The sequence below is a fragment of the Engystomops pustulosus genome, chromosome 5 (assembly GCF_040894005.1).
Source record: "Engystomops pustulosus chromosome 5, aEngPut4.maternal, whole genome shotgun sequence".
In the NCBI taxonomy this organism is placed as follows: domain Eukaryota; kingdom Metazoa; phylum Chordata; class Amphibia; order Anura; family Leptodactylidae; genus Engystomops; species Engystomops pustulosus.
Genome location: NC_092415.1, coordinates 104590541 through 104610611, shown reverse-complemented (window position 1 = coordinate 104610611; position 20071 = coordinate 104590541). Strand labels below are relative to the sequence as shown.

Genomic DNA, 20071 nt, shown 5'->3' with positions numbered 1-20071 from the left:
ATAATGCCCTTGCAATTATGCCGTAACTGTTGTAAAAGAGCTACCATTCTAACTTATCACACACTATCATTACTTTCGTTGTTACTTTTAGGCGAGGTGTTCTGCACCTTCACGAAAGCAATGGAATCCATGATTTGGGCCTGCCCCGCTGGAAGCTTACATCTTGTCTTATTGTTGTGATTGTATTCCTTTATTTCAGCTTATGGAAAGGAGTGAAAACTTCCGGCAAGGTAAGATTGTTGTGCATTAAAAGCTATAGTATTAAAGTAACGTGCACTTAATGTTATTAACTTAGTCATAAGCATTTTAAAGAGGTTGGTGGCTCCTGGGTATTTTTTTTGGTGGCTCCTGGGTATTTTTTTTCTATGAAATTATCCCGAAATAAAGAACTTGATGGTATTGTCTCAAGCGTCCAACTCTTGACAACCAATTATTAACAGCTTCTTGAAGATGATAGAAGTGTGCATGAATGACTGCAATCTCACAGTTAGCAGGGGTTTATTAACACTTTCAATGTATTACATGAGCATTAAAACACAACAAAACCCCCTATATCCTTCCTAAAAAACAACAAAATACAAAACAAACAAAACAATGAATAGAGATGTACTGCAGTAGTCCATTAAAGAGCTGCTATGTCCTCTACAGGTTAAGTCTAAATTCTTCTAAAAGCAAAAATATTCACCAATAGCACAATTTTACAATGCTATCAGGGTGACACTCCCAGTTAGACAGGGCCTTAAGACCTCAATCAAAGACCATTCTAAATCCTCCGATTCATGACATCACATAAGACCTATGCAATATTGCTGTAGATAATAAGTCAGTTCGTTTTTGTGATGACATGATCCAAATAGCAGTTACTTGAATACAGCCAATTTTCTAATCAATTTGTGCGCTATTTATAGCGTCTTTGAAAATTCCAAATTGCTGTGCCTCAGTGGTCATCTGGTCCTCCTTCACATACCCCGACACACATATAAAGGATGACAGGGGAATGCTGACAGAATATACATACACAGCCAGCAGCCCTCCAAATTTGGACAGAGCCACATTGCATATTACAACTCCTCAACTTCAGCCTGACGCCTGAGACATTAAGCATTTACCTTGGTCCAGATATTGGATAATTTTTTTTCACCCAGTGGGGTAAAAACATATTTTGAAAATGTATCTTCAGTGAGTGATAATTGTGGCACACACTCTATTATCTGCAATTGGTTATCATCTATAGGTCTTAAATCTGCCTCCCATCGCTCATAATGGTATTAAAATTAGCTAATTTCATTTGGAGATGACCCCTGTCAAACTCAAAGCCTGTTCAGTCATCGTCTAAAAATTATATTTCCTCCAAAAATTACTTCTAAAAAGAATATCATACTTTTAACCCACAGCATTGAAGGGGTTGTCCAGGAGTTCACATTTTTTATATGTAGTCGGGTACAGATGGAGTTCTTTTTTATTTTTTAAGCCTCCTTCGCCCAGCCATGAACAAAAAAAAATGGACTCATGGACAACCGCTTTAACAATGGAATGGAAATACATTGATGAGCAAAATGGTAACAGTCATTTAAACTTCTGATTTCAGGTTCCATATATCACCATTCACTAAAGCTTTGAACCTGATAATACCATCATTTTATGGACATTCATCTTGGCTATTTCATACATAAATTGCAACTATGTAGCAATGTTTAGTTTAGTTATGTTTAGTTATGCAAATTCTTTTCATATGACTTTATTGTTACTATTTTGCTCTTAAAAACCTAAATTTTAATTATTTTGGCTTCCAACACTGCTTGAATCTTTTTGGATGCACTCTCAATCAGATATAAGTATTTCTCCTCCTAAATATGATGCCAGGTCTCTTCCACACATTTTTGGTGCATACTAGTTTACTCACTTAGTCAATTGGTTTGAGGGCTGGGGACTTTGGAGGCCAATCCACCAATGCTTCTTCATGGTCACTGAACAATTTCTTCTCCAATCTCAATGGATGATTCGGGTCATAGTCCTGCTGACATGACATCCTTTTTCCTACTCATAGCATTCAATTGTAGTAAGTAACTCATCTTATAAGATATTTACATATAGCTCAGCATATAAACCACCATCTATCATGGTGAAGTATTCAACACTTTTGGCTGTGAGGCCACTTCATATCATCAGTCTTCCTCCTGACAATCCTTCAATTTCTCAATCCCTTTTCAAGACTCCTTTTTTTAATTCTATCAGACCCTTTTGCACTCGTCACAGTCAGTCTATTGACTGTCATCTCATTGCTTCAAGTCACCCATATCCAACCATCTACTGTCCACTTTCCATACTTTTTATCCACTAGAGTTGACACTTCATTCTTGCCACTATTTCAGGCTTTCAGGCCAGATATTATAGAATGACATATTGACTCCGATGTTTTGCGTGGATCTTCACCCCTTGGCTTTGGAATGTATGGACAGACTTCTTTTCATATTCTTTCAACTGTCATGGCACTTACATAATGCATTCTGGTAATTTTCTTGTCCAAGCGACTGCCTGTTCATGGCTGATCCTAGTTTCAAACCAATCTAATGTTGTAGAGAAATCTCCAGTCTCGGATGTGATGTGTGTCCAAATCATTGTATAGTACGAGCTGCTCGGTGAACCACTCAGACCCTCATGTGTTTGAGCATTCGAATTAATTTAGGTAGCAGACAGTTTTTATAGGTTCTTGAGACAAAGAAACTTGCTGAACAGGATGTATCAGTGTAAAATGATCTGTGTGTGCGGGGGATGGTACTAAATATAGGGGTCTTTGTAAAGATACATGGTAGGAGAACACAATAAAAAGGGGATTCTATTCCCTCACACTAATAATAAACTGACCATTTAGGAAATGTGAGAACAGGTTGAATTTTGTAGTATACAAAAAAACAAGATTGTCCGACCAACAGGAACTAAACAGTAACAATGTAGTTACATGAAACATATTTGAGATAATCATATGCTCCTGTAAATAGTTGCCAAATATATGTATAAAATAGCAAAGACTTGGCTATGAAATTATGGTAGTCTAAGCTCAAGATATGGAGGAATGAAGCCTGAAAGTAAAAAAAAAATCAAAACAATTTCAGCCTTTTGCTCAGATCAGTGTAACAACAACTATATTACCGTATAATCCAATGCGCCTTATATATGAACCTAGACGTTTTAGCAGACATTTATTGATGGTGCACCTTATAATCAGGTGCGCCTTATAGCCCGAAAAATACTATATTATAGGGACACCCTCTGTTTTCCTATGCAACATTTTTAATGCTGTTCTATATATCCGCTTTGTTATTGTGACACTTACTTCATCCTTCATAACCTTTCTTCCGGCTTGGATATTAGGTAGTGTGGATTACAGCTACACTGCCCTACGTTGTTCTGACTGCTTTGTTACTTCGTGGTATCACTCTTCCAGGAGCGATAGATGGAATCAAAGCTTATTTAAGTGTTGACTTTCTTCGGCTTTGTGAGGCCTCGGTAAGTGGACATACCATCAGAACTGGGATGTGCTTTGTTACATTATTAGCTTTAATAGGGGTTGTCTAGCTCATTTGCTGCATGAATTATCATTTTATCATAATCTGTTACATTTTCATCCAGCTAATAATAATATAGAGAAATAGGCAAGGGAGAGGCTAGCAAATTTAAAGGGGTTGTTCCACGAACCACAGGATAGGGCCTAACTTGCTTATAAGTTCAGGTCTTAGTGATAAGACCCCCACAGATCATGAAAATGATGGGTCAATGGAGTCCCCTCGTCGCTCCGTCAGACTAATGGAGCAGACGGCCGCACTTTGTGTTTTCCTGAATTTCTGAATACGCACCAATACAACAGGTAAATCGAAAATATTGGGGCACATGTATTATCGCATCTGCGCCAAAAAAAATCATTTATAATGAGTTTGCACCAGAAAGACTATCCCGACACCTCCATCTTTTTTTTTTTGGCGCAAGTGGGTGTGGACGAACGTTTCCACATTATCCTCCATATTTATGTGTATTTTGTCAGCATTTTTAGATGCTATTTTTGGCGCACGATAGACCAGGAAAAAATTGGTCTGAGAGCAAAATTAAGGGGCAGTCCATGAAAGATTTTGGCGCACACTTCATTACTGTCTGCATTTTTCTGGCGCACGACTGATTAATTCCGTCTACCTAGTAATCACTAACAGCCGTGCACCAATTTAATACATCGGGCTGTGCTTTGCGGAGATTGATCTCCGATGCCGACAGTCGTCCTTGCGGCACAATTAGTAAATCCCCCCCACTGTCTGTTACAATTGCTTAATGATCATCCTACTAAAACTGCAGATTTGTTATTCTCCTCTGTGTATACTGCACATAAACAGTTCACAAGATTAAACATAATTTCAAAGCTATCTGACAATGAATTTATTAGAGAAAAAACTAAGACAACTAAACAATTCCAATGACCCATTGTTTTTCATTTGCACTTAATTTAAACCAATATTTTATTTTCCATAAGAAAGAGCACCAGAGGGGCATAATTTCCCTTTTCGTGAGCTCACGACTTGACAACTCAAAGCAATAATCTGAGAAACTGGAATTGGACTCAGTAATTGGTGAAATTACCTTGCATTCAACAGTATCTTTCATCTTTATGCTGAATGAGCTTCCTGCAATTATCTCTAATAACAGCTCTCCCTCCTCCTTTTACCATTCTTTGTCTGGTTGGTTCTGGGGATTGTTTAAGGTTTGGATTGATGCTGCCACTCAGATCTGCTTCTCACTTGGAGTTGGGTTTGGTGTGCTAATCGCTTTTTCCAGCTACAACAAGTTTACAAACAACTGCTATAGGTAAGCAATAAGCACATGTCTAGCATTTGCACCAGGTAAATATCTTGCTTTTTCCTAGAAAATTGTGATAATTTTATCACATATGTGATGTCAGTTAAACAGAAAAATGTTAGAAGAAAATTCTACAGCCTCTCAGATGTTGATACCAGAAATAAGTATATATTTTATTGAAAAACAGCTCAAAATTATTTCCAATTTACAAACATTCTTTTTACTTTACACCAGTTTCTGACAAATCTTCCATAGAGCACTTCACTAGTCATATGTTTAAATATAGCACGCTATGAAATATGAAACATAATAATAATAGTAATAATATGTCAAGCAGTCTTATAAAGATAACTATTAGTATATTCATAGAATGTAATATAAAATATGTCTTGGCATTTGTATGTTTTCACACAATAGTAAGGTTCTGTTCAGAAACTATGGGAAGTGAGGTGACACAAATCTGAGGTGTATTTTTGCACTTAAATGGTTACAAGTACAAGTTACAACTGTACAAAAAAAGCTACTTTTTGGATGCAATTTTTGAAGAAGGCTGCTTGGATATGACAGGATTAGATATCCTTTGCATGTAACACACTTGTGTCAAAAAAAGACATGCTCTGTATTCCATACCTTGTTAGGCCTCAAACAAACTACAGTATGTGGTAACGGCCCAGGCGAACATACAGACTAATGCTGCTTACTCCTCTCCTCTCCATTGAAAGATGTATCCCATATTGTGTACAGCAGTCGCCAGGCAGCATGTGCTCACACTGCTATGTCCAGGTGCCATAGACATCTCTGGGGCCCTCACCTGGCCGCAAATTGTGCAGCGGGATCAGGTTCCACCATATGGTAGTTTGAATGAGGTCTTAGAGTGAAACTGACTGTAATGCATAGTCTTGTGGATCAATGATACCATGCAAATATTATAGACTCTATATTTCATGCTAAACCAAACTCTTATCTAAGTATGAGTCTACGGTATTATTTCTAGGGACATCTATATATTTGTAAATATATAACATGCATTGCGTCCTATTAAAATCTAATAATTGTGTCAATTGGTTCTGGCTTGTTCATTTTTATGAAACATGTTATTTATATGATGCTAAGATATAGATGCTGTTATATCTAGATAAACAATTTCAACTGTAACAGTTTAAAGGAAACCTGTCACCAGGGACCTCATTTTAACTAGACAGGTTGAAAAAGCCTATTACAGCTGCATTGAAAATATGCCTTTCTGCTTTATCTAAGCATTTGCATTACAGTATAATTGTGTGTTATAACTTAAAATTCTCTGTGTAGTCCCAGGGGTTGGGCTTTGGTTTGGATGCCTTAAAAAAAAACAACACGTGACATGTCTGTGCTACTCACTCCTCAACTCTTGGCCCCCACCTTTGTGCTCCTGTACAGCTCCTCCCTCAAGCTCCTTCACAGAGCTCTTACTTTATTGAACTGACATCAGTGAGAGAGGGAGAAACTGTACAGGAGCACAAAGGTGGGGGCCAAGAGCTCAGCAGTCTCCTGCACAGACAAGTCACATGTTGTTTTTTAAATGCATCCAAACTAATGCCAACCCCTGTGAATACACAGAGGATTCTGTCACGGTGCAATTTAAGTTAAATTCACAATTATATTGTAATGCAAATGCTTAGAGAAAGAAGAAGTAAGGGGCTTTTGCAACCTGTCCTTAGTGAAAATGAGGTCCCTGGTGACAGGTTCCCTTTAACTACCACAGTTATTAAGATTTTATTTCATGAGAAATTTATTTAAAAAACAGTGGACTAACAATATTGCATTATGCACAATTCTACTAGATATAATCAATGAGATTCAGGATCCTTTAAAAAATGTTTCAACTGGATATCCCCCACGAACCCTGTGAAATGTGAATCCTGTTAACAGAGTGAATCTTAAAGGGGTATTATCACAAAGTAAAATTGTAAAATTGTTAAAAATGATTTTTATTGTGTAAACATCACTAGAGGATTGAAATTTGAGAATTTTCTTTCATGGAGAAATCCCTTTAAAGGATATTTACCATCAAAAGCAAACAAGGGTAAACCAGGGTCACTACCACAGTCACAGTGCCTGGATCTATGAGTAAATCTTCTTACATTTGTTATCCATGACCCTTCAGTCATCTGACTTTACAGGCTGTTACACTGTCTCAACCTACCCCTTGCTCCATCAGCACTTGTGAAGTGAGCAGGAAGTGCTCACTGCACAAGTGCTGAGGGAGTAGGTGGGGAGTTGAGACAGTGTAACAGCATAGCATAATATTAAAAAGTTTATTTTAAAGGAAGAAGGCAGTGGATAAGCAATATATGAAGATTACCACAGTCACAAGGCCTGGATCTATGAGTAAGTGTTCCTGGTTTATCCATGGTTGATTTTGATTGTAGATTTTCTTTAAAGCCAATCTCATACACTAGATTTCTTTCATTAGATTACTGATTTGGCTCATCTCCTAAATACCAAAAGTTGCATTAGATTCAAGGGCTCGCTCTTGTTTTCAATTTTTTTATCGCCAGCCTTGATAACAGTATTTTTATTTTAGATTCTATAACTGTTGTATCCCTTTTGTGTCATCATGGTTTTAGCTTTCTCATCTCTCCTAACTTAGTCTTTTGAAAGTACTCCATAGATTTTGTGGACTGCTAAACAATGTGTTTTATATTATCTACTTCTTAGTTCTTCATTGGAATGTCCCGTCCTTTTGTCTCTTACAGAGATGCAATCATTACCACCTCAGTCAATTCTTTGACAAGCTTTTTCTCTGGGTTTGTCATCTTCTCCTTTCTTGGATACATGGCACAGAAACATAATGTGCCAATTGGTGATGTTGCAAAAGATGGTAAGATCATTAACGTGTCTATAAGCCAGTATAAGAATAGGTTTATTTAAAGCGTATTCCCATCTGGGCACTCACATTTAATTTAATTCATTTGCTATATGTAAACATTTCTTCACTTGAAAGTTATTTAAAAAAATGTTCCTATGTTATTATCCTAAGATAATTTCTCATAAATGTAGTCATGTTGTCCCTTAGAAATGAGATTTTCCTCAGATACGACCCCCTCACATTTTGGCAGCAGTGGCCAGACATGTGCTATTAAGTTCTGCCTGACCACCTGTATTCAGCAATCATTACCACAGGACGGCTGTAGTATATACAGTAACTTCCAGACATTTCATATACAAAAACCTTTTGTTCCTATGTGGAATCCCTCCAGCAGAGGTGGCCGTATCCAAGGAGTTAGTCTTGTTTCTAAGGCACCATATGACTACATTTATTAGAAATCATCTTCACACATGTAAAAAAATAATTTTAACACCTTAAGGACGTGGCCCTTTTCCATTTTTGCATATTCACTTAACATATTCTTGTGGGTTTTGAGCGCCCCAAATTACATGTCTATTTTATTCTTTGGTTCGGTATGATCACGAGGATACCAAATTTTGTATATGTTTTTTAATGTTTTCATACATTTACAAAAATCTAAACCTTCTGTACAAAATTTCAGATCCTCCAGGGTAATTTAACTCTGCAGGGTTTGATTGTTAATACTATACACTCACCGGCCACTTTATTAGGTACACCATGCTAGTAACGGGTTGGACCCCCTTTTGCCTTCAGAACTGCCTCAATTCTTCGTCGCATAGATTCAACAAGGTGCTGGAAGCATTCCTCAGAGATTTTGGTCCATATTGGCATAATGGCATCACACAGTTGCCGCAGATTTGTCGGCTGCACATCCATGATGCGAATCTCCCATTCCACCACATCCCAAAGATGCTCTATTGGATTGAGATCTGGTGACTGTGGAGGCCATTTGAGTACAGTCAGGGCCGGCGCTATGGGTAGGCAAAGGGGGCAATTGCCCAGGGCCCCCTGAAAGGGGAGAATCTCTTCTTTCAAATGAATCTTGAATTTTGTTTCTAGGTACCAGGGATCCAAAGATATTCAGGTTTAAAGTGAGAATATCAGGTGCCATTTTTATATATAACAATCACTCCCAACGGCAGTTTAACAGTTAATATCTCAGTTTTATTAACACTTAGAAACACAAAGAAACACAGCCATAAATGGAGCTACAGCCGTACTTGGAGCTACAGCCGCAGTACACAGCCATACATGGAGCTACAGCCGCAGTACACAGCCATACATGGAGCTACAGCCGCAGTACACAGCCATAAATGGAGCTACAGCCGCAGTACACAGCCATACATGGAGCTACTGCCACAGTACACAGCCATACATGGAGCTACAGCTGCAGTACACAGCCATACATGGAGCCACAGCTGCAGTACACAGTCATACATGGAGCTACAGCCGTAGTACACAGCCATACATGAAGCTACAGCCGCAGTACACAGCCATACATGGAGCTACAGCCGCAGTACACAGCCATACATGGAGCTACAGCTGCAGTACACAGCCTTACATGGAGCTACAGCTGCAGTACACAGCCATACATGGAGCTACAGCCGCAGTACACAGCCATACATGGAGCTACAGCCGCAGTACACAGTATTCTGTTTTATTGCTATATTTTGCAATAAAACAGTTGTGACTGTCTTAAAATTTCTAGCTGGAAAGCAGATATCTAGTTATTACAGTGTTAGTGATATTATGTGGATTTATTTATGTGACCATATCAATATGGGACATTTATGAACTCTACACATGTCCATCTATGACATTTAGGAGATGTGAAGGTAAATTTTTTTCTGTTTGGAACAAATTTTTTGCCATCAAAGTCAAATTTTAAGTATTTTTTATAAAATGTTTCAGTTTGAATCAAAATTGCATGAAGGCGCCTATGTCTATAAACTCTTTGATGCAATTTTGAAAATGGGGCAAGTATCTGTTCTCAGAAAATATCGGTCCCTGTCCCCAATGGGCCTCACAGTCTAATCAACCTACCAGTAATTTTTTGGAGTGTGGGAGAAAACTGGAGGACCCGGAGGAAACCCACGCAGACACAGAGAGAACATACAAACTCTTTGCAGATGTTGACCAGCGCCGCAAAGCTGTAGTGCTAACCACTGAGCCACCATGCTGCCCATCAATATCTATCATGATCTATCTATCTCCTATAAAATTCTCTAAAATTACAGTTTGTTTTACCATACTAAAGGGAGCCTCTTGCTGACTGTGACTGGTCATAAAATAGTTTTATTTTGGGGCCCCACTTTTAGTTTTGCCCAGGGCCCCACTTTGTCTAGAACCGGCCCTGAGTACAGTGAACTCATTGTCATGTTCAAGAAACCAGTCTGAGATGATTCCAGCTTTATGACATGGCGCATTATCCTGCTGAAAGTAGCCATCAGATGTTGGGTACATTGTGGTCATAAAGGGATGGACATGGTCAGCAACAATACTCAGGTAGGCTGTGGCGTTGCAACGATGCTCAATTGGTACCAAGGGGCCCAAAGAGTGCCAAGAAAATATTCCCCACACCATGACACCACCACCACCAGCCTGAACCGTTGATACAAGGCAGGATGGATCCATGCTTTCATGCTGTTGACGCCAAATTCTGACCCTACCATCCGAATGTCGCAGCAGAAATCGAGACTCATCAGACCAGGCAACGTTTTTCCAATCTTCTACTGTCCAATTTTGATGAGCTTGTGCAAATTGTAGCCTCAGTTTCCTGTTCTTAGCTGAAAGGAGTGGCACCCGGTGTGGTCTTCTGCTGCTGTAGCCCATCTGCCTCAAAGTTCGATGTACTGTGCATTCAGAGATGCTCTTCTGCCTACCTTGGTTGTAACGGGTGGCGATTTGAGTCACTGTTGCCTTTCTATCAGCTCGAACCAGTCTGCCCATTCTCCTCTGATCTTTGGCATCAACAAGGCATTTCCGCCCACAGAATTGCCGCTCAGTGGATGTTTTTTCTTTCTCTGTAAACCCTAGAGATGGTTGTGCGTGAAAATCCCAGTAGATCAGCAGTTTCTGAAATACTCAGACCAGCCCTTCTAGCACCAACAACTATGCCACGTTCGAAGGCACTCAAATCACCTTTCTTCCCGTTGCCGCCATGTGATTGGTTGATTAGAAATTAAGTGTTAACGAGCAGTTGGACAGGTGTACCTAATAAAGTGGCCGGTGAGTGTATATTGCAATAATACTGTATGGTAGTATATACCGATATTACAATGATTTCTTATAGCCCGGCATCTGCTGGCCATTAGAGATCATTGCACATGGCAAGCCTGCGATTCTCAATGAGACTGTAGACTGCAATGCCAACTGATCACCAGCCTCCGATGACGTCACAGGAGACGGCGATCGGCCATCCAAGATGGCTGCTCCCATGTAAAGGTAAGTTAGGAGCCGCAGTCGGGTTAACTGCCACGAGCGGTGCCTGGACCGACCGCAGTAGTAACAGGCGGGCGTCAGCTGTGTTATATAGCCGTTACCCGCTGTGTATGGAAAGAGCTCAGTTCGTGAGCTCTCTCTATACACCCTTTGCAGCACAAGGACGATATAGTTCGTCCTCGGTTGCGAAGGTGTTAATAACATCTAATTGAAGAAATGTTTATATATGGCAGATTAATGAAACAGGATGTGCATGTCCAGATGAGAATACCCCTTTAATGTTTTATATACTCAACATATTTTTTAACTATAAGCTGATGGTTTATACATTTGCATTTGACACTAACTCTGATTGGGGCCTATGTATATGGGGCTTATGTGTATACTTTTCAATGTACATGCCAAAATTGTTGCTGACAGAATTGGAGTCACCAAAATCACAAAGTTTTCTAAAAATATTTGTAACCTTGTAGCTTCATCCAGACATAGGTTATTTGTAAACATGACTAACAGCGATTATCTGACCACTGGTATCGATTTTGCTGTCTTTTAGGGCCTGGATTGATATTTATAATCTATCCTGAAGCCATTGCCACTCTTCCACTCTCTTCTGTGTGGGCAGTTATATTCTTTATAATGCTTCTTACACTTGGAATTGATAGTGCTGTAAGTAAATATGTTAGATATAACCAATGTTTATATTTTGTATGTATTGGGTCTTTGCATTTATGTAACTTTTTCCTTCAGTTAAAATGATATTGTCACAGACAAGAATCACATCCCATGTTTGCAGCTTGCAAGCAGAACATGTTCATGTGCATGTGGCCTGAGTTAGTAAATATGTAACCCAAAATTGCAAGATAGAGAACCTTGTAGAACAACACCAGGACCTCAGTCTTACAGTTCTATGCAGTTGTAAGACATGGCATGACAATACATGAAGTCTGCTGACGACTGTTGTGTGTTCCTCTTCCAGCAACTGTCTTTTGCACAGAATCAGTGTTGTACAGCCATTAAAAATGGATATTCTTTTCAGAAATTCAGTAGTACTATTTAAATACACATTGTATAATGAGCATACCCAGGCAAGTGCCGGGGCCCAGAGCTGCTGGGGGGCCCAAATAAGGCTAGCAAATATTTAAGGGTACCGGTGACTGTTTTAGTTTCAGAGTTTTTAATGCTGCCATGAGAGTTCAGTGCAAAGAGGCCTACTGAGGCTCTGTCGCCCAGGGGCCTACTAAAATCTGGAGCCGACCCTGACAATAAGCGAAAATAGCTAATGTCCTAAATGAAGGTCCTCACTATAAATGTATGCAATGAAGTTAAGTCGTTCTGTATACTGAGTACTTTTAAATGGTTACTTTTCAACAAATGTTACATGAATGAATAGTACAAGTGACTACAAGAGTAAAATATATTATTCTCAATTTATCTCTCATCTGCATTTTTTTCTAGTCAGTTTTTCTCTCTGCTGAATTGAGTATTTCAAGCTAGAAATAAGCTTACTCAGGTGTGAGAAAGAGGAGTGACAGCAGCTTTATCTTCACCCACCAACTCCGAGAGGACTGTAAATAGACACAAACTGCTTACAAAAGTTGTAAAATAATAAAAAAAAAACATCATGAAGAGAAACTGTGCTTCCTCTCATGTACACTCACTGGACTTTGTAAAGTTTGTCTTCAGTAAAGTTTGATGTATTCTTTAACTATTTCACTTTCCCTTTTACATAACAGATGGGAGGAATGGAATCAGTCATTACAGGACTCATTGATGAATTCAAGTTTCTACATAGACATCGAGAACTGTTCACTCTTGTCATCGTCCTCTGTACATTCTTCATATCGCTGTCTTGTGTAACCAATGTATGTTATTTTCAAGGTTGTATTATTTAAACTAATGCTTGGGTTCTCCTGCTATTAAGTCTTACTTAAGTCCTAACTAGAAACCATAAAGGTGTATTTAGGTAATTTTAGGTAAACTCTCTTCCTTGTACCCAAGTATGAATTAAGCTATTGGTCCTTCATCTGTGGCTACTTCAATAGTTCTCTATGGAACAGCCAGATATAGCCTAATTGCTGTAGTTGTGGCTATTTGCTTCATTCATGTGACAGTTCAGATACAAGGTAAAAGTTTTATTGAGGACATGATTGTTGGAGTCATTTTAAGAAATTTGACACCTAAATATAATCTCCTATCAATGGTCAAACTCTTAGCAATTGAATAGGGATCCCTGGCACCCCTATCTAAAGAGAGACATTTGGATCATTTCTATTTGTAGAGTATAGTGACTGGTACTGACTCGTAGAATAAAGTTAGTGTTATATATGCTCCACGGTCATAAAACAAGAAACTGGTAGAATTTCCTTTTTATATAATATCTCTCCAGTTAAGTTAATAAAATTTAAGCAAAAGCATTATGCAGTAATCGTGCTATTGAAATCTTATTCACAACACTCAGAATATCATGACACATGCATGTGGCCCCAAACACAAAAATCTTTTTTACAGGCTATAGTATCAGACTTCCATTCACTACTAAAATGATTTATTTCCCTTACTGAATAGCACTTTTGGCAACACCAACGTTTTTTCTCTTTCCAGCTTTTCATGAATGACTGAAAAACAAAAAACATCAGCAAAAATGACAGTGAACATGTTGGTGACGGAGTGACCACAGTAATTTAAATGCCGAAGTGCCTGATTTTTAAAATTTAGGATTGAATTTTAACAGGTCTGCTCATCACTGATTCCCGCTTAAGGGGGTTGTCCACTTCTGATTATTTTTAAATATATGGCTGAGGGGGCTTGAAAAGTAATGAAATGCATATACTTACAGTACCTCTCTCCCTGTTCCTGTTCAGTTGTGGTGCCAGCTGCACTGCCAAGTGTCTGTTTCCAGAGACCCGGAAGTGCTGGCCCGACCACTGCTGCACGCCTGCTACACACTGAAACTAGAGCTGTAGCAGGTATGAGGCAGTGGTCGAGGCGTCCCTTCCAGGTCTCTCTAAATCAACCTCAAAGTGACGGCTGGCACAATAGCTGAATGGGAGTGGGGAGAGAGTACATTTATACATTTTCTTAATTTTCAAACACTCCCAGCCATATATTTTAAATAATTCAAACCTGGACAACCCCTTTTAACTGAACAATATTTAATATAAAACATATCTTTAAAAGTTTGATCTATTATTGATCTATTGATCTATAGTATAATGTCTATAAATAAAAAGAACAATTATGTTTTCTTTCTTTCATTATAGGGCGGAATTTATGTTTTCACTTTGCTTGATCATTTTGCAGCAGGTACTTCAATTTTGTTTGGAGTACTCATTGAAGCTATAGGAATTGCATGGTTTTATGGTAAGGACTGAATCTTTTTTATGAGTAATGTAGTATCTTAAATGTAATATTGATCAGGCAATTTCTATATCTAAATAGGTGTATAGTTCTGTGGTAATCAATTTTATTTAATATTTTTACTGCTACGTTATCTATATCGTTAGATTCAAAAGAGGATTTCCATCTTCTACATTTATGCCATATGCAAACAACATCCACATCCTTAGGATCTTGATGTTATACAAGATCAGGGAACATACTTGTGACACAGACAAAGACAGTGGGCTCTAAGACTTAAAGGGGTATTCCCATCTGGGCATTTACATTTATGGTAATTAAATTCATTTGCCTTATGTAAACATTTCTTCAATTGGATGTTATTAAAAAAAATGTTCCTGTGTGAAGATAATTTCTCATAAATGTAGCCATGTTGTCCCTTAGAAACGAGATAGCTTTCTCGGATACGACCACGTCACACTCTGGCAGCGGTGGCCAGACATGCGCTATATAGAGTCCTGCCGGACCACCAGGATTCAGCAATCATTACCACAGGGTGGGTGTGCGACATGCAGTAACTCCTGGACATTTTATATACAATAACCTTATGTTTCTTTGTGCACTCAATCCATCAGAGGTGGCCGTATCCGAGGAAGCTATCTCGTTTCTAAGGGACAACATGACTACATTTATGAGAAATTATCTTCACACAGGAACATTTTTTTTAATAACATCTAATTGAAGAAATGTTTACATATGTCAGATTAATGAAACTGAATGTGAGTCCCCAGATGAGAATACCCCTTTAACCCCTTTCACAGCTGTCCCTGCCTAATTTCCCTAAGTAGTATGTAGACATCTACTCAATTTTCCATTCCTGCTCCAAAGTGCAAACACAGAGACAAGGACAAGACACTACAAACAGAGAAGTATAGTCACAAAATACATTTTAGAACCAAGATGATAATACAATACAAAATTACTAGGCATGTTGATAGTCAAAGAAGCAGGCAAGAGTTCTAAGATTACCAGAATCCATAACTCAGAATGAACACTAGATACAGTACAAGACTAGAGCAAGCCCAGAACAATAGTCCACAAAACGTTTTACGAGATGCCATTGCCCTAGTTCAGAAGATGATTGGATCAGTTCTCTGACATCAGACAGAGCAGTAATGAGATTGAAAATAGCTAAAAAGGCGTTAAATGTAAGTAGACCTGAGCAGAGCTTACAAGAGACTGGTGTCACTTGACTATTCACTTTTATCAATTAAAGTAGCGGGCCAACACTTTGCTATGGTTTTAGATCATATTTACATTTTTACATTTACATATGTCAAAATTGTTTATAGGGAATATGTCAGGCCTACTTGACTGCCAATATTCCTTTATGAACATTTAACCATGGGCCATGGGCGCATGCACAGTGTGCCTGGTGATGTTGGGGTAGTGCACCTTGCTTCAGAGTGCATGCCCTGGAAACTGGGTGACCCCTCCACAAAATAAATATATATGATCCCCCCAGTAATAAAAATATACAGCCCTCCCAGTAACACAATTATACACAGTCCCCGGTAACATATATATGGCACATATATACACAGCCTCCACCCTCAGTAGCAAACATACATACACAGTCCTATATTCACAGACCCCAATTCAGTAACAAACATATATACACCATCCCCCGCAGCAAACCTATATAAACTGCAAACCCAAGCAAACATATATACACTGCCTCCCTAGCAAACATATATACACTGCCGCCCTTGCAAACATATATACACTATCTCCCCCCCCAGCAAACATATATACACTGCCCCCCCATTCTGGGTATGACTTGGGAACTCAAAGGAACTCAGTTGATGGTAGTCCTCCTTCTCAACTATGGTGTACCCACAAGGCATTTTAGGGGTCATCTCAAAATGTAAAATTCTTTATGGGAAAGTAAGAAAACAAAGCATGTGAGGAATTAATAAAACGTATTAACGTATTAGAAAAGTGTCACAAAGCAAGACCGGATAGAGAAATTGGCGAAATAATTACCAATTTACGGAAAAAAATGCAAGTCTTGTCCATAAAAGAATGTAGGGAGTCATTACAGAGGCAAGAATACAACAAATTTGAACTTAACAGCAACAGAACTAAATTATTATTGAATAAACTTAAAAAAGAAATAACTACTAGTAAAATAGAAAAAATTATTGACTCATCTGGAACATGTATTTACGATCCTTAAAAAATAATAGCCACCTTCCGTACTTTCTATTCTGCATTATATAATCTGGAAGAGCATGGAGAAGTGGCTAAACCTGATTTTCCACCAGATAAATAACTTTTTAGACTCACTAGTCTTACCACGACTATGGGCTAGAACAAGTCAAAGTATTAGAAGCTGACTTCACCGTAAATGAGGTCATGACTATAATAAATAAGATAAAGAAAGGAAAAGCACCAGGTCCTGATGGGTTAACAAATGAATATTACAGCCAGTTTGGTAATATACTGGCCCAATATTTAGTTAGCATGTTCAACGAATTTAAACAAAAAAATCATATTCCAGAAGAAATGTTGATAGCCAAGATCATAACCATTCCCAAAACAGGGAAAGATATTACAAAGGTACAGAATCATAGACCAATATCACTTCTCAATAGCGACATTAAAATATATTCTGCAATTCTATCTGCAAGACTAGCCAAAGTTATTTCGACTATAATCTCAAAGACCAAGTGGGCTTTATGCCAAACTAGAGACGCCACCCGTAGAGTGATAGAGACTTGGTCCAAGTAGCTGAGTCTGGGGGGTTCCATGTGCACTCCTGTCGATTGATGCTGAGAAGGAATTTGACAGGGGGACTTCCTAGAAAGAGCTATGGTAAAATTTGTACCTGCTCCTGAATAAAATGCTAATGTGTTTATATTGCCGACCTTCGGCTTTCATAAGTGGTCTGTGGCTTTGTTTACAAACACCAATGGTGTACGCCAGGGGTGCCCTCTCTCCCCTTTTTTATTTAACATCTTTATTGAACCCCTTGCACAAGCCTTTAGAGTAAATAAAGACATAAAGGGGTTGAGAATGAAGGGTTCTGAATTTATAGTCGAACTATATGCTGATGATATAATCATTTCGTGCAAAGATCCCGTTGCTTCAATGGCTACTTTTAAAAAGATTGTAAATGTGTACTCTCTTGTTTCATATTACAAAATTAACGAAAGTAAAAGTAAATTGTTTTTAATAAATGGGACACCTGCGACTGAGCAAGACATCAGGGAGAAATTGTATGTTTTTGTGCCTGATGAAGATCCCGGTTCGAGATCGAAACGTGTAGCATTATACAAATAAAAAATACATTGTTTTAAGAATTACCTGAAGCGGATGCAGCGCCTTCATTTTATAGTCTCTGATCATCTTCCAGCGTGCTTATACACTACATCAGGGAGAAATTTAGATTTTCATGGTCCCCAGAAGGTTCAGCTACCTTGGTATACGAGTGGCTGGTACCCTTTAAGCAACTATGGGTAGTAATATAACAGAACTAAATGGCAAAATAATTAACATAATCTAACAATTAAGATATCTAACAAGTTGTGGTTTAACTTGGCTAAATAAAATCGCAGCATTTTAGAGAAACATTCTACCAACAATATTTTATTATATGAGATGCATTCCCCTAAGGTTTCTGAAGCAAACAATTCAAAGGATCCAAAAGTATATTGACAGATATATTTGGAAGGGTAAACCCCCACGCCTATCTTAAGAAACTTTATATGCCCCAAAACTTTTGGTTGGGTTAGCCACCCGAATATTTTAAATATCAAGAAGCTATTCTCTTAGAACCATTAAAATGTTTTTGGCAAAATATAGAATGTGAAAGTGGGTCATCATAGAGGAAGGGGTAATAAGGAAGTCATCCTTGAAAAATTTAGTCATAGGAGATTGGCTCTGAGGCTCTACTAACATATACATGCTCGACAGCACCAAGGCAATGCTAACAGCTTGGCATCTTTATCACTCTGGCAGGATCAGGTGGCACCTAGGGCGGCAAGAGGGCTACAAGCATTAAGTCTGTGTATTACAGACTTGTCTTTGGTTAAATGGAAACAGGTTCACATCGTCTCCTTAAGCGATATCTATAGAGAGGAAACATTAATGTCCTTTGTGGCCATCTGTAACACATATAACATTCCGAGCAGGGAATTTCTCAACTACAAAAAAATAGAGAAGTTCTTAATATCTGAAAATGTTTCAGGGAAAATATCTTGCAGCAATGGAAATCGGACGATTATTTATAACATTTGTAGCGATGAAAAGCAAGTTTAATGGCAGAATCTCAATTGCTTATAGAGATATGATTATTCCTAGCGTCTCAAATAAAAAATTAGCATATATGTCAAAATGGGAAGCGGAATTGGGGAAGACTTTCCCGTTAAGTTAAAAGTTTGGCGTTCCTCTATAAATGATGCACAGAATAGTCTACATTGCTTAAATCATAGCGAATGCCTTTTAAAAATTGCTTTAAGATGGCATTTATCTCCACCCAGATTAGCAAACATATATAACAATTTATCTAATATCTTCCAGAGAGGGTGTGGTGAACAGGCCAATCTCTTTCATTTATGGTGGAAATGCCCACTTATTACGGATTTCTGGGTACAAGTAGTAAGCCTGTCTAAAGGATTGCGAAAGAAAATATTCCCAGTTTCCGCTGAGTTATTTCTCCTGAACATTTTTGAAAAAGATATCTTATTATCTGGGAAACATAAAGGTATTTTTTTAGGCTTTGTGCAATAGCAAGGGAGCGACCTCCTCCTCTTTTGCGGTGCCAGTGTCCTGGCAGCGCAGTGTGTGACGTCACTGCACCATCAGCAGCAGGGCGTCGCCATTTTGTAGGAGCCTGATGGTCTATGACAGAGCAGGGAACTTATTGTTCCCTCGCTCTGCCATTGCCTCCACCAACCACCCAGTTTCCTGAACTGGCTGTTAAAGCAGCAGCTGCAGGCTCATGCTGGGGTGCTGGACCCGTATTGTAGGCGATCTGGGCGACCATGCGACTGCCTGGTGGGGGCCCCGGGCATGCGCCCAGCTCTCTTCCCCTATAATCCGACCCTGACTACAGCTCACCTACACAGGTACACTTCAGTACTTTAAAGAAGATTTTTCTCTATTTATTATTCCTCTAGTATCAGCCATTCTGAAGCAATCAGTGTCTACATTTTAGGATATCTAGTGTCACATGTGTGGAGCTAGGCTGTCTGCTCTAGTCGAGGGCCACCTATCTGACTGCAGAGACTCAATAGCATAGTTTCATAGTTTACTCAACATGCTGTCTATACTACCCATATTCAATGTATTGAGGCATATATCTTAACTACAAGCCCATTTACACATGACATAAGTGGTGTCGCACCCCATGGCTTGACAATTTGTCACACTTGCGTATGCATGCAGTGGAGGTGCCCAGAAAAATACATTTTCTGTTTTAAATAAATATGCATTACTAATGACACTGATCAGAAAAATCTCATTAGTACATAAAGTATGTGATAGCATATAAGTTGAATC

General features: G+C 38.7%; 1 protein-coding gene across 1 annotated transcript in view; it reads left to right on the top strand.

Annotated features, from left to right (window-relative positions):
- The window catches only part of SLC6A3 (solute carrier family 6 member 3), a 69421-nt gene that overhangs the window by 24531 nt on the left and 24819 nt on the right, over nt 1–20071 (top strand). Inside the window, exons 5-11 of the mRNA XM_072152792.1 lie at nt 92–230; nt 3373–3507; nt 4745–4848; nt 7575–7699; nt 11724–11836; nt 12904–13032; nt 14431–14530. Coding sequence (XP_072008893.1) covers nt 92–230; nt 3373–3507; nt 4745–4848; nt 7575–7699; nt 11724–11836; nt 12904–13032; nt 14431–14530 — 845 coding nt within the window. The remainder of the gene's footprint in view (nt 1–91; nt 231–3372; nt 3508–4744; nt 4849–7574; nt 7700–11723; nt 11837–12903; nt 13033–14430; nt 14531–20071) is intronic.